Below are 13,821 nucleotides of genomic sequence, written 5' to 3'. Positions count from 1 at the left end.
TCTTCTCCTTTGTGAACAAAAAAATCCTTCTCCCATTTCCTGAATGCATGTTCTTGTCCTGTTTGGACATTTCCAGAACTTCCTCCAAACTTGGGACAATGGAGACTGTGTACCCTACCGAAGCGTACTGCTCGGTGGAAATTGGGCTGAACACAGCATCCATTTCGATATTATTTTCCATCCCCTCGCCTGCCGCATTACATAGCTTTATTAGTTTGTTTTACTCGCACTAGCTTCCTCCGTTGGCGTCTCCCGCACACACAAAAAAAACCAATATCTACATCAGAGCGTCGTGACGAATGAGTCTGCAAAGAAGGCCTGGCGGTGCTGCATCAGGAGACGCTGTCCCCGCGGGCGACAAAAGCCCAAACAAAGGGAGGCAGGCAAAATAGAGGTGTCAATATCGAATCATTCCCCGAGGTATTTACATGAATCTATAGACATCTTGCCAGTGCTGCATTGTTGGTAGGCTTTGTTCTGTTCCCGACGTCTCCGCTAACAAAAAGAAAATTGTTGCAAATTTGCCGCCTCTAATCTTCTTTTGTCGCCTTTCCTCCACCGTCAGCCTTTGTTCTGCATTTAATGGCAGCATTCAACCCGCTTCTAACCTTTGAAAAGGTGTATATGCACCCCAAAAAGTTGCCCAATCCTTCAAAACAAAACAACAACAAAAACTCCAGACAAACAATTTGAAAGGTAGGTTCTAATTCGACATACTTGGATAAAGAATGGATGAGTTGACTTTACAAATTCCTCCGCCAACTTTTCACATCAATGCAAAAACTTTGTCGAGAAGCAAAGGAAGAATTTTGTTGACGACTTGTATTACGGTGCGAAAAATGTAGTCCAGCCGCTCAGGGTAACCAGCACCTGTATCAAAATACCATAGTGGTACCTCTCCTTACAAATTTAATTGGTTCTAGAAGAAAACTAGAAAAGTTTGTAAGTAGAGACGTGTTTTCCATGTAAATGCCCTAATCCGTTCCAAGTACCCCCTTGCCTGGCGTTTTGTAAAAAACTGATCCAAGGACGTTTGCTTTTGTCGGCTTTTAACAATCCTTCGAAAATGTCCAAGGCAAACATCCGCATCGTGAGCGATTGCCCGACTGGTGAACACTTTTTCCGGGGGATTCACATTTACATAAACCTATACTCCTCATGGCCCGAAGGGGCGAATGACGAGGACGCTGCATCGACACAGCTCTATCTGTTTATCTAACGACATACGGAGACACACAGAGTAGAAGTCCCTCTTAGCCAATGGGATGCCAGGATGAGGCTCGGTAATAGCCAATAGAAGAGCATCTAGAAGTATGTTGCGTTTTAGGAAACTCGGAGCTGCGACTAGCAGCCCATGCTCTATCTTCTCGTATCTTGAAATTTATTTCGTAACAAAAGGCAATATTTTCCTGTTGAGACGTTTCATAACTCGAAAATTTCGTATGAAGAGAAGTAGAGGTACCACTGTATATGATTTTTTTGTTGTTGTCCCATATAGTAACAATGTGGATATATTTAAATGGAATCTTGCTGCTCCTCGTATTTTAATCAAGATTTTATTTTCAGGTCAGTGAGGTACCGGGTTCGATTCCAGCTCCGGCCTCCCTGTGTGGAGTTTGCATGTTCTCCCCGGGCCTGCGTGGGTTTTCTCCGGGTGCTCCGGTTTCTTCCCACTTTCCAAAAACATGCATGGCAGGCTGATTGGACGCCCTAAATTGTCCCTAGGTGTGAGTGTGGGCGTGAATGGTTGTTCGTCTCTGTGTGCCCTGCGATTGGCTGGCAACCAGTTGAGGGTGTCCTCCGCCTACTGCCCGAAGACAGCTGGGATAGGCTCCAGCACCCCCCGCGACCCTAGTGAGGATCAAGCGGCTCGGAAGATGAATGAATGAATGAATGATAATTCTACTCATAAGATTGCCAAATAAGATGCCTTGTGACGATGTCCTTGTTGCCCACCTCCAGCTCTGAAGGACGACCGCTTCCAGATGGTGCTTTTCACGCCGCGGCTGGTGCGCATCACGCTAACCAACGTGAGCGTCTCGGACGAGGGCGGCTACTTCTGCCAGCTCTACACGGACGCCACGCATCACCAGGTGGCCACGCTGGCTGTGCTGGTTCCGCCAGAGACTCCCGTGGTGGAGGTGAAGCAGGAGGCGGTGGAGGGTGGCGAGGTGGAGCTCAGCTGCGTGTCGCCACGCAGCAAGCCGGCCGCCAGCCTGCGCTGGATGCGCAACGGCCGCGAGATTCCAGGTACGGCCGTGGAGCTCTGAAGGATGGGAAGAGTGTGAGGTGGGATCATGTAACGTTAGCCGAATAGCACACTTATGCTTTTTAAAACGAATTTTTTAAGCTTATGTACTACTAGCTGGTTCGCCGCCCTCCGGGCGGCTCATCAGCTAGTTCCTGCGGAAGGCTGGTAAGGTGGGCCTTTGGCCCACAAAAGTGTTGTTGCTTGGTTCGACTTGTTGTTCATCTTCATTGCTTATCGCGAAAATAAAGAGATGTTTAGCTCTACTAAATATCTAACAATTTCATTGCAATGCTTGTGGGTAGACAACATTTTTTCGCTAAGATGCCCGCGCGATCGTAGTGAGCCACTGCCTGAGCGGCGCAGTGGCGGCGCGCAGCGGCGCGGTGAAGTAGGTACGTTTTGAAAAGGGACAGACGGAAGGACAGACCGCGTGCGGGACGACGCGCAATATATACTGTATATAGATAACATTATATTTTACTGCGGTGTGCGGTGCTAATTTGCTACGCTACGTTGTGTTACGCTACTTTATCTTATGATACTTGCGCTGCGCTAATTTGTGTTATGTTATGCTCTATTATGATAAACTGTATTGTGTTACGCTATGTTGAAGTGCAGTATTGAAGTATCACGTTACTTTGTGTCAGATGATGATACAGTAATCCCTCGTTTATCGCGGTTAATGTGGACCAAAACAACCTGCGATAAATGAAAATCCGCGAAGGACCGGCCAATTAACATAAACAGGTAATTTTTATTTTTTTTAAATCCGCAAGCGGTCCGCAAGAAGCTGCAAAACAACAGCGAGTCACATAGAGCAACACGTGCAGTACTGTACTCGTGTGTGTATATCTATATATATATTGTGCGTCGTCCCGCACGCGGTCTGTCCTTCCGTCTGTCCTTTTCAAAACGTACCTACTTCACCGCGCCGCCACTGCGCCGCTCAGGCAGTGGCTCACTACGATCGCACAGGCATCTTGGCGAAAAAATGTTGTCTACCCACAAGCATTGCAATGAAATTGTTAGTTATTTAGGAGAGCTAAACATCTCTTTATTTTCGCGATAAGCAATGAAGATGAACAAAAAGTTGAACCAAGCAACAACACTTTTGTGGGCCGAAGGCCCACCTTACCAGCCTTCCGCAGGAACTAGCTGATGAGCCGCCCGGAACCAGCTAGTGTGTGTGTGTGTGTATATATATATATATATATATATATATATATATATATATATATATATATATGTTGTCGAAATACTTTATTGCGTTATGCTACATTCTGTCTGTCTGTTCCTATTGATTTTCAGTTATCCATTCAATCGATAAAAATTGGTACTTGTATTTTGTCACCTAATCATCTTCACATTATTGCTCAGTATCAAAACCAATTGATTTGGACCAAATTTATTTGACTTAAACGATGTGACCGAACACGTTTTTGTTTAGTTTTTTTTCCGGTGTTGCCTGTCACAATTTTTAAAAAAAAGAAAAATCAAAGTGCATTCCGCCTCTGGAATTTTCAAATGGCTTCATCCCTGGCCCTGCAGCCTCTTACTTTCTGCATCTATCAGTTCCCTCTTCCTCTCACGCACACACGCGTTACGCTGAGCTATCATCCGCAAACTGTCATTTATAATTTACATGGAATATAAAGACCCGTTCCTGCCTCATCTTTCTCTCCTCTGCCCACCAGCGCTCAAATGTGCCGCGACCCACGACTCGGCCGGCAAAAACTCACCTGTCACTCATTCCTACTTTCTTCTTCTTCATTTCGTTTTGCCCCCCACTCCCCCCCTCCGTCATCTGATCTACCCATGTTCCGGCAGGTGTGGTTTCCCAGCAGGACAACGGCAAGACGGTCAGCGTGTCCAGCACCATCCGCATACCGGTTGAGAGGAAAGATAATGGCGCGGCGTTGAGCTGTGAGGCGCTCCACCCGGCACTGGCCAACCAGAAGAGGATCCGACACTACCGCTTGGATGTGTTCTGTGAGTTTTTGTCACCTTCGCTGTTCAACACACCCCGCACCGTATCGTACTCCCTGAGAGTCATTATCAAACTGTTCCGTGCTCGAATGATTTAAAAACATAAATTATTCCGTTTGTATTGCTACGACAGCCGCAGGAGTAATTTGTGTCGAGGATTGGAAGCCTAGGGCGGCCCGGTAGTCCAGTGGTTAGTACTTTGGCTTCACAGTGCAGAGGTACCGGGTTCGATTCCAGCTCCGGCCTCCCTGTGTGGAGTTTGCATGTTCTCCCCGGGCCTGCGTGGGTTTTCTCCGGTTTCCTCCCACATTCCAAAAACATGCGTGGCAGGCTGATTGAACACTCTAAATTGTCCCTAGGTGTGAGTGTGAGTGCGGATGGTTGTTCGTTTCTGTGTGCCCTGCGATTGGCTGGCAACCGATTCAGGGTGTCCCCCGCCTGCTGCCCGAAGACAGCTGGGATAGGCTCCAGCACCCCCCGCGACCCTAGTGAGGAGGCGGCCCGGTAAGTCCAGTGGTTAGCACGTCGGCTTCACAGTGCAGAGGTACCGGGTTCGATTCCAGCTCCGGCCTCCCTGTGTGGAGTTTGCATGTTCTCCCCGGGCCTGCGTGGGTTTTCTCCGGGTGCTCCGGTTTCCTCCCACATTCCAAAAACATGCGTGGCAGGCTGATTGAACACTCTAAATTGTCCCTAGGTGTGAGTGTGAGTGCGAATGGTTGTTCGTTTCTGTGTGCCCTGCGATTGGCTGGCAACCGATTCTGGGTGTCCCCTGCCTACTGCCCGAAGACGGCTGGGATAGGCTCCAGCACCCCCCGCGACCCTAGTGAGGAGGCGGCCCGGTAAGTCCAGTGGTTAGCACGTCGGCTTCACAGTGCAGAGGTACCGGGTTCGATTCCAGCTCCGGCCTCCCTGTGTGGAGTTTGCATGTTCTCCCCGGGCCTGCGTGGGTTTTCTCCGGGTGCTCCGGTTTCCTCCCACATTCCAAAAAGATGCATGGCAGGCTGATTGAACACTTGAAATTCTCCCTCGGTGTGATTGAAACCGTAGACGATTATTGGTCTCTCTGTGTCCTGCTATTGGCTGGCAACCGATTCAGGGTGTCCCCCGCCTACTGCCCGGAGACGGCTGGGATGGGCTCCAGCACCCCCCGCGACCCTAGTGGATCAAGCGGTACGGAAGATGAATGAAATCATTGGAAGCCTCGTTTGTCATGGATAACAGTGGAGCTCGTTTCTCGGGCCGAGCCCGTATTCGAGCTGACGGACATTTGGCGTTGAAGCGGCTCTCATTAAAAGCCAATACGTCCAGATGTTGTCGATGCACGGAGCCCGCGGCCCAGTCGGACGCCGGATGCGGCCGTTAGCGTGCGCGCCGTTGCTCCATTTCCACCGTGTTTCAAACGCTCATCGCTCTTTGTCCAATCGGTAATTAGCCTTGAATAATCACTCGCACGCTCACGATAAGACAAATTCTATGTCTGGGTTCACAAATACTAAATGTCGGTCAATAAGGCGCGCGTGAGATACTCATTCGATCCCTCGAATGCAATTCAGGAGTTTATCATTTCGTCACGGTGGGGCAGAAACTTCCCGTGTCCATATATGGTCATTTTCACGTCAGCCCGTCTCCATCCAGTGAAAAAGCCGTTGATCCACTTGATGGTTTAATGTTAATGTTCCGCGAAGCGCTTTGTTACCGTCGCGGCTGTCGTGAAAGCGCCGTACAACTAAAGATATATTGCGCTTTACGGACCCGCGGAGTTGTTCCAACGGTAAACAACGTTTGTTGATCATAGCAACGTAGAAGACGGCAGCGTCTCTGCTTGTTGCTTGTCATCAGGCCGTCGTCGCCCTGGAAACTAAACGGCAAAGACGCCGCAAGCCACATTATGTTTGCCTTGTTCTCACTTTTTTTTTTTTTTTTTTCCTCTCCCCTCTCTGGCTCTTTGTTCATAGTTGCACCGACTGTGAGGATCGTCCCTCCCCCTGGCATCTTACGAGAGGGCGACTCGCTGAGCCTGTCCTGCTCGGTCGTCGGCAACCCTCTGTAAGTCCTCTTGATTGGAATCCAGAGTGTACTGAACGGCGTGTACCCGGCAAACGCGGTTTCACGTTGATTCATTGTCCAAGGATGCCATTCGTGAGTGGCTGCAAAAAAACTTTCCTCTTTTAAAGCACTCCCCACAGTAGAACACATTACGTGTTTACGAATGGCTATTCAAGGTTATAGTCTCCCTATTTCGCAATTCGATTTGCAATCGTAACAAGATGTCGCCGTTTCAGGTGACGTCAACAAAAAGCTGAATGGATCCCGTGTTTTCCTCCGAGTGGCCTGCGCTCTAAAAGATGTCCTACCTCAATGCGTGTTGTCTTACGGTGGGGGGGTTGAAGTGCTCTCACTGCACAATGTCAACATAATGCATGTCCTTAAAGGAGTGGCCTCCGCTCTCAAAGACGGCGTTCCCCAAATAGCATTGAGTGCCTATCCTCCGTGAAAAGAACTGCGACGCTCTGTATTTAGTGACCATATCCTTCACGCTCCGCCAAGTCCGGAATGTTCTTCATTCCACATCATCAGGATGAGCGGCGTCGAAAATGGGTTGAATGGATCATTTATATTCATTATTTTCTGGATGAAATTCAACACGTGTTCAGATAACTACTGAAATTAGAAAAATGGCACAGCTAAGTCATTGCCGACATTTCACTTCCGTAATTATCCTATTCGACCGCTTTCTTGAAAGATTAATTCACGATGCAAATACGATATGAAGGCTCCTTTCGATTTCACGCATTGCTAATGCTAATGCTAAATGCTAATTGCGCCCGCTGTGCGATCGACACGTCCAAAGCCGTCGCGTGATAAACGCTGTCATGAAATGACACTTGCCGCAAAACCAATCGAACGCTGCTGACATTTCAACTGCGTGTGACGGATCAAAACGATGCGATCCTGATTTTATTGCCTTCTGCAAAAGAGCTCGAGGAGCCTATTTTCAATCACAAAAGTGTAAATGAAGAGATAATACGGACTGACCTGCGACTGAGAGGAGATAATAACAACAAGTCACATTTCCCGCCGTGGTTCAAGGAGGGATTGGCTTTTAAAGCACGTCAAGCCTCCCCAATGGATGACCCCCCCACCCTCGTGTTTCTTGGCTCCTGGTCCACTCCAGCGTCTCCACAAAACTCCAGGCTCGCAATCAATGCATGTGTGTGAGCAACTTCCCAAACTTTATAACTCCACTTGAGAACAGATTCCTCCTTCCATCTGGCAGTTTTAGCCAGTTTAGTCTCGAAATGTTCTGTCGTTTATACCAGTACGGATTATGAAGGATACGTTCCAATACCACAACAGGTGGAAAAGCAGCAGTCCTTGCTGGGAGGGGGCGGTAGGTGGGGTGCGGCGGTGGTCTCCAAGCGCCCGCTTCAGAGCGCCGTTGACTGGCGACGGAAAGGAGCCACTTCAACTGGCCACGATTGGAATCGACTGTGGCCACTCCCACGGCGGCGCAGCCCTCCCTTCTCGCCGCTCATCTGCGACCGGCGTCGATACGTCCACGCGCCGTGCCGGATTTGAAATTTGATGAGCCCTTAATCCTTTTTTAGGAGAGCCTCGTGTGACTTTGAGAGGCCCATTGACTCGTGACTAATATGGTAAACCCCATTTGAAAAATAATTCCTTGCTCCACCTGTCAATTTCCCTGTTTTTAGTCTGTTTCAAACTCTAATTGGCGAATCATTACTCAACCGACTGGGCCCACTGGAGACACTTGATAGGAAGCCGGTGCATCTCCCAGGGTGCCGCCGCCATTTGATAATTCATTCATTCATTCATTTTCATTCATCTTCCGAACCGCTTGATCCTCACTAGGGTCGCGGGGGGTGCTGGAGCCTATCCCAGCTGTCTTCGGGCAGTAGGCGGAGGACACCCTGAATCGGTTGCCAGCCAATCGCAGGGCACACAGAGACGAACAACCGTTCGCACTCACACTCACACCTAGGGACAATTTAGAGCGTCCAATCAGCCTGCCACGCATGTTTTTGGAATGTGGGAGGAAACCGGAGCACCCGGAGAAAACCCACACAGGCCCGGGGAGAACATGCAAACTCCACACAGGGAGGCCGGAGCTGGAATCGAACCCGGTACCTCTGCACTGTGAAGCCGACGTGCTAACCACTGGACTTACCGTGCCGCCTCCTCACTAGGGTCGCGGGGGGTGCTGGAGCCTATTCCAGCTGTCTTGGGGCAGCAGGCGGGGGACAACCTGAATCGGTTGCCAGCCAATCACAGGGCACACAGAGACGGACAACCATCCACGCTCACACTCACACCTAGGGACAATTTAGAGCGTCCAATCAGCCTGCCACGCATGTTTTTGGAATGTGGGAGGAAACCGGAGCACCCGGAGAAAACCCACGCAGGCCCGGGGAGAACATGCAAACTCCACACAGGGAGGCCAGAGCTGGAATCGAACCCGGTACCTCTGCACTGCCCCATTTGATAATTAATCGATAATTAATTAAAATTAATTAATGATTAATCGCACAGTGAGCGGACTTGCTGTGATCGGCGTACATGAAATTCTTATATTCGAGCCTCGACAAAACTTTGCGACGCTTGGTCGGGGACGCTCGCTGTGTGTGTGTTAAGTACCACAAGTCTCTTTTGGTGACCAGACTTGGACTATGTGGCTCGACTGGAGTGTTGTGGTTAAACCGCAAAGTTTTTTGTTGTTGTTGTTTTTTTTCATGTGTGTGTGTGTGCGTGTATGCGTGTGTGCGTGCGTGGCCAAATGGCAAAAAGTTTAATTAAACTTTGCGAGGGATTGGAGCTTTGGATGATTCTGCGCATGCAACCACAAGCCATGACACACAGCCAGGCACGGCTCTGTTCAGCAGGGTGACGCTGTAATCCTGCCACCTCCTGTGTGTGTGTGTGTGTGTGTGTGTTTAGATCTATTTGTGCGTCACCGTGTCTATCTCTGGCCCGTGAATTTGACGCGTCTGAGCCGTAACGGAAGACTTTTATCCGCCACACAGAACCCAGCCAACTTGTGTGTGAACATCGCGTCTGATCATCTGTGATAGTGAGTTGGGATCTGGTTGATCGGAGTGAGAGTTTTGGTGTCAACAATTAAGCCATGAAGTTGTTATATATTCATTCATTCATCTTCCGAACCGCTTGATCCTCACTAGGGTCGCGGGGGGTGCTGGAGCCTATCCCAGCCGTCTCCGGGCAGTAGGCGGGGGACACCCTGAATCGGTTGCCAGCCAATCGCAGGGCACACAGAGACGAACAACCATTCGCACTCACACCCACACCTAGGGACAATTTAGAGTGTTCAATCAGCCTGCGATGCATATTTTTGGAATGTGGGAGGAAACCGGAGCACCCGGAGAAAACCCACGCAGGCCCGGGGAGAACATGCAAACTCCACACAGGGAGGCCGGAGCTGGAATCGAACCCGGTACCTCTGCACTGTGAAGCCGACGTGCTAACCACTGGACTACCGGGCCGCTCTAGTTGTTATATATATATATATATACAGTATTTTGGGGGGGGGGGCGGAGGGGGGCGAGCATCACCGATCTTTGACCATAACAGTTACTACCTGTTGTTTTCACGTGACCCCATCCGGCCACCATGAATTTCCCATCATCCCTTGCAGTGGAAGTCACTCGGTGGTGGTAATGCGCCTTTAAGTTGCCAACATATGACTTTGTCGCGTGCTAAAATGCTCGCTGCTGAAGTGATGTGGCACAAGGCCGTTAACGTTTTGTTTTTTTTTTGTTTGTTTTTAAATCAATGCCTAATGGTTGTGATACAAGGAATGCTACGTTTAAACGAAAATTCATATTTGTCTCTGAAATTGCCGTACCCAAAATGTTTTTAGATAGAAAAATAGTTTGCTGCTGTGAGCAATGGTAATTCAAAAAAAAAAATTAAGTGGAATGTTTTTTTTTCCTTTTGTGGATTCCTAATTGCTCTTTAACCAAGCAAAAATCCACTTTTACAAATAACTGATCAATCACAATTTTCTGCAGCCAGCTCATTCATTGATTTTTATTTTATTTTTATTTTTATATGTTTATAATGGCTCTGTCTTGTTGCTTTTCCCTCTCAGGCCCCGTGCCATCCAGTGGTCCAAGATCAATGACACCTTACCTGAGCGTGCCGAGATCTCCGGGCCCACCTTCCAGATTTCCCGCCTGAGCCAGTCTCACAACGGCACGTACTTGTGTCAGGCGCAGAACAACTACGGGCGAGCCGCCGATCACTACACCCTGCTGGTCTACGGTCAGTTCCGCCATTCTCGCTTGTTTACGTGTTCAATCTCGGCGCTGTAATTGCGACCCCGTTTGTACAATACGCGTCCTTTCTTTTGCTTTGTCTTGTCATTGTGTTTGGACGTGATCGGTATCGATCCGTTTTCGCCGTCGCGTTGGGTTTATTCTCGGCGCAGCACAATAGACGTATTAAAATCCTGTCCCTGTCTTTTCGTTTTATTTGCTTTTCACAACGGGAACCTCCTGCTAAACATCCCCTACTCCACAAACGAGAGTGTTACTATCCCGGGCTTCTTCTGTGACTTTGTCGTTTCATTTCATGTAAAGCAGGGGTGTCCAAACTTTTTGCCAAGGGGGCCAGATTTTATGTGGTAAAATGTCGGGGGGCCGACCTTGGCTGACATTCTTTACATTGAACAACAATATTGTTCAACAAATTTTAGTAAGCCAGTCTGTTTCACATTTCCATTTTTATTTGAATTTCAACAATCTTAAGAATTTCTTTTGGTTCATTTGAAACAGGTATATCACATGCAACTGCTTATTCACTTGACTTTTTCTTAAACGGAAGTCTCCTGAGTGCAAATTGATTGATTTGAAACATAAAATGTATCACCATAGTCACAAAACCTTTGACTCGAACAACAGGGAAATGAACAAGCAATACACATATCCACAACTGCAAGGATCATTTGAAATATGACATATCAGTCAATATAAACACGGAGTGATGTCTTGTTAACTCGTGAGTGATGCCCTCTAGTGTCGAAATGCTATTACTCATTTAGTGAATGCTATTACTCATTTAGCCACTAGAGGGAAGCAGTACTCCATGAAACATCACTCGCCAGTCTACGAGACCTCAGTCAATGCAACACGTGTTCCATTGCGCCCAACCTGCGGGCCAGACGGCACTGATTTTATGACAGGGGGCCGAGGGCCGGATGAAATTCGACCGCGGGCCGGATTTGGCCCGCGGGCCGGACTTTGGACATGGCTGATGTAAAGAAAAGACAACACATAGCAATCAAAAGACAAGGGGGGGAAAAAACTGCAAGAAATGAGTACGCATTAGCGAGTCTGTAACATTTTACATGATGACGCCAACAAAACATCTGTTGGAGGTGGGCTCACAGGGGGAAGCGGTGGTTGGGGGGGGGCAATTTTGTCTGCAAAGTTTTCAAAGACTCACCGCTGACTAAATTCTTTATGAAGGTTGACCTGAATATGCGGCTTGGTGGCGGCGCTCAAAGGCAATGATGATGTTGACGCGTGCAACATTGCCCGCCGTTCTTTTGTTATGCAAGAAAAGGGAGAGAAGGTGGTGGGCGTCTTGTGACTTTTAATGCGGTTTCCTGTGGGGGGAGAAAAAGTGAGAACAGGTGAGTAAGCTGTTTTGGGTTTTTACAGGGGAAACTGCAGAATCACTCAGTTTGACAGTTTTTTCTTTTTCTGTATTTAATCCGGGGCGGCTCGGTAGTCCAGTGGTTAGCACGTCGGCTTCACGGTGCAGAGGTACCGGGTTCGATTCCAGCTCCGGCCTCCCTGTGTGGAGCTTGCATGTTCTCCCCGGGCCTGCGTGGGTTTTCTCCGGGTGCTCCGGTTTCCTCCCACATTCCAAAAAACATGCGTGGCAGGCTGATTGAACACTCTAAATTGTCCCTAGGTGTGAGTGTGAGCGTGGATGGTTGTTCGTCTCAGTGTGCCCTGCGATTGGCTGGCAGCTGGTTCAGGGTGTCCCCGCCTACAGCCTGCCATGCATGTTTTTGGAATGTGGGAGGAAACCGGAGCACCCGGAGAAAACCCACGCAGGCCCGGGAAGAACATGCAAACTCCACACAGGGAGGCCGGAGCTGGAATCGAACCCGGTACCTCTGCACTGTGAAGCCGACGTGCTAACCACTGGACTACCGGGCCGCCCCCTCATCCACCCATCATGCTCAAACACACAGAACCGGCATCCTCATGCTCGGCATCAAACTCCACACATAATGGAGGCCTTCCACAGGCATTGAGTGGGTGCAACAGCGACAAGATGAAAGGTGCCGCCACAACCTACTTTGACTGACTCTGACCCCCCCCCACTCCCCACCACCCCACACACACACTCGCCCCAGAAGGTTAGACATGATGAGCTTTGATGCGTGTTGCCGCCTGGCTTTTCCTCTCTCTTCATTCCATCATTTGTCATCTCCATGTGGGAGCTCCGTACAGTTCATTAATTTGATTCCCAAATTCTGCCTATATAGTCAAATAAATGACATAAGCCGCAGCTCCTCCTGCTTTTCCAGCCGTCATCGATTTTATCAGGTGTTGCCTGCCAAGTCAGTTCATTTCAATTGAATTGACTATTTTCATTGTTAAAATTGGAACAGACACTTGAAGAACGGCCTTGAAGAACTCTGCATGCAATTTGGTCAAGATAGTCCCACACTTGTGACGCTTTCCATATTAGTCCACCACGTTTCTTATTAAAAATCATTCATTCATTCATCTTCCGTACCGCCTGATCCTCACTAGGGTCGCGGGGGTGCTGGAGCCTATCCCAGCCGTCTCCGGGCAGTAGGCGGGCGACACCCTGAATCGGTTGCCAGCCAATCGCAGGGCACACAGAGACGAACAACCAACCACGCTCACACTCACACCTAGGGACAATTTAGAGTGTTCAATCAGCCTGCCACGCATGTTTGTTGGAATGTGGGAGGAAACCGGAGCACCCGGAGAAAACCCACGCAGTCCCGGGGAGAACATGCAAACTCCACACAGGGAGGCCGGAGCTGGAATCGAACCCGGTACCTCTGCACTGTGAAGCCGACGTGCTAACCACTGGACTACCAGGCCGCCTCCTCACTAGGGTGGCGGGGGGTGCTGGAGCCTATCCCAGCTGTCTCCGGGCAGTAGGCGGGGGACACCCTGAATCGGTTGCCAGCCAATCGCAGGGCACACAGAGACGAACAACCAACCACGCTCACACTCACACCTAGGGACAATTTAGAGTGTTCAATCAGCCTGCCATGCATATTTTTGGAATGTGGGAGGAAACCGGAGCACCCGGAGAAAACCCACGCAGGCCCGGGGAGAACATGCAAACTCCACACAGGGAGGCCGGAGCTGGAATCGAACCCGGTACCTCTGCACTGTGAAGCCCACGTGCTAACCACTGGACTACCGGGCCGCCTGATAAAAATCAAGCCGGTCCAATTCAATATTGGTCTGCCAAACCAATTATTTTGTGTGTAAAGTTGATTTTGAGGTTGGAAAAGATGGGGTTAGAGAACGGAGCCTTGAGGAACT

The 13,821-nt window shown here is 49.3% G+C and overlaps 1 protein-coding gene across 4 annotated transcripts in view; it reads left to right on the top strand.

The window, feature by feature from the left end:
• LOC127600548 (cell adhesion molecule 4-like) overlaps positions 1–13,821 on the top strand; it is a 184,141-nt gene that overhangs the window by 148,752 nt on the left and 21,568 nt on the right. For all 4 annotated transcript variants that reach the window (XM_052065212.1, XM_052065214.1, XM_052065213.1 and 1 more), the window contains exons 3-6: positions 1,963–2,250; positions 4,079–4,240; positions 6,193–6,283; positions 10,365–10,537. In XM_052065212.1, coding sequence (XP_051921172.1) covers positions 1,963–2,250; positions 4,079–4,240; positions 6,193–6,283; positions 10,365–10,537 — 714 coding nt within the window. The remainder of the gene's footprint in view (positions 1–1,962; positions 2,251–4,078; positions 4,241–6,192; positions 6,284–10,364; positions 10,538–13,821) is intronic.

Source organism: Hippocampus zosterae, chromosome 5 (assembly GCF_025434085.1).
Source record: "Hippocampus zosterae strain Florida chromosome 5, ASM2543408v3, whole genome shotgun sequence".
NCBI lineage: Eukaryota > Metazoa > Chordata > Actinopteri > Syngnathiformes > Syngnathidae > Hippocampus > Hippocampus zosterae.
The sequence above is the reverse complement of the archived record's forward strand: the minus strand, read 5'-3'. Positions and strand labels throughout refer to the sequence as shown.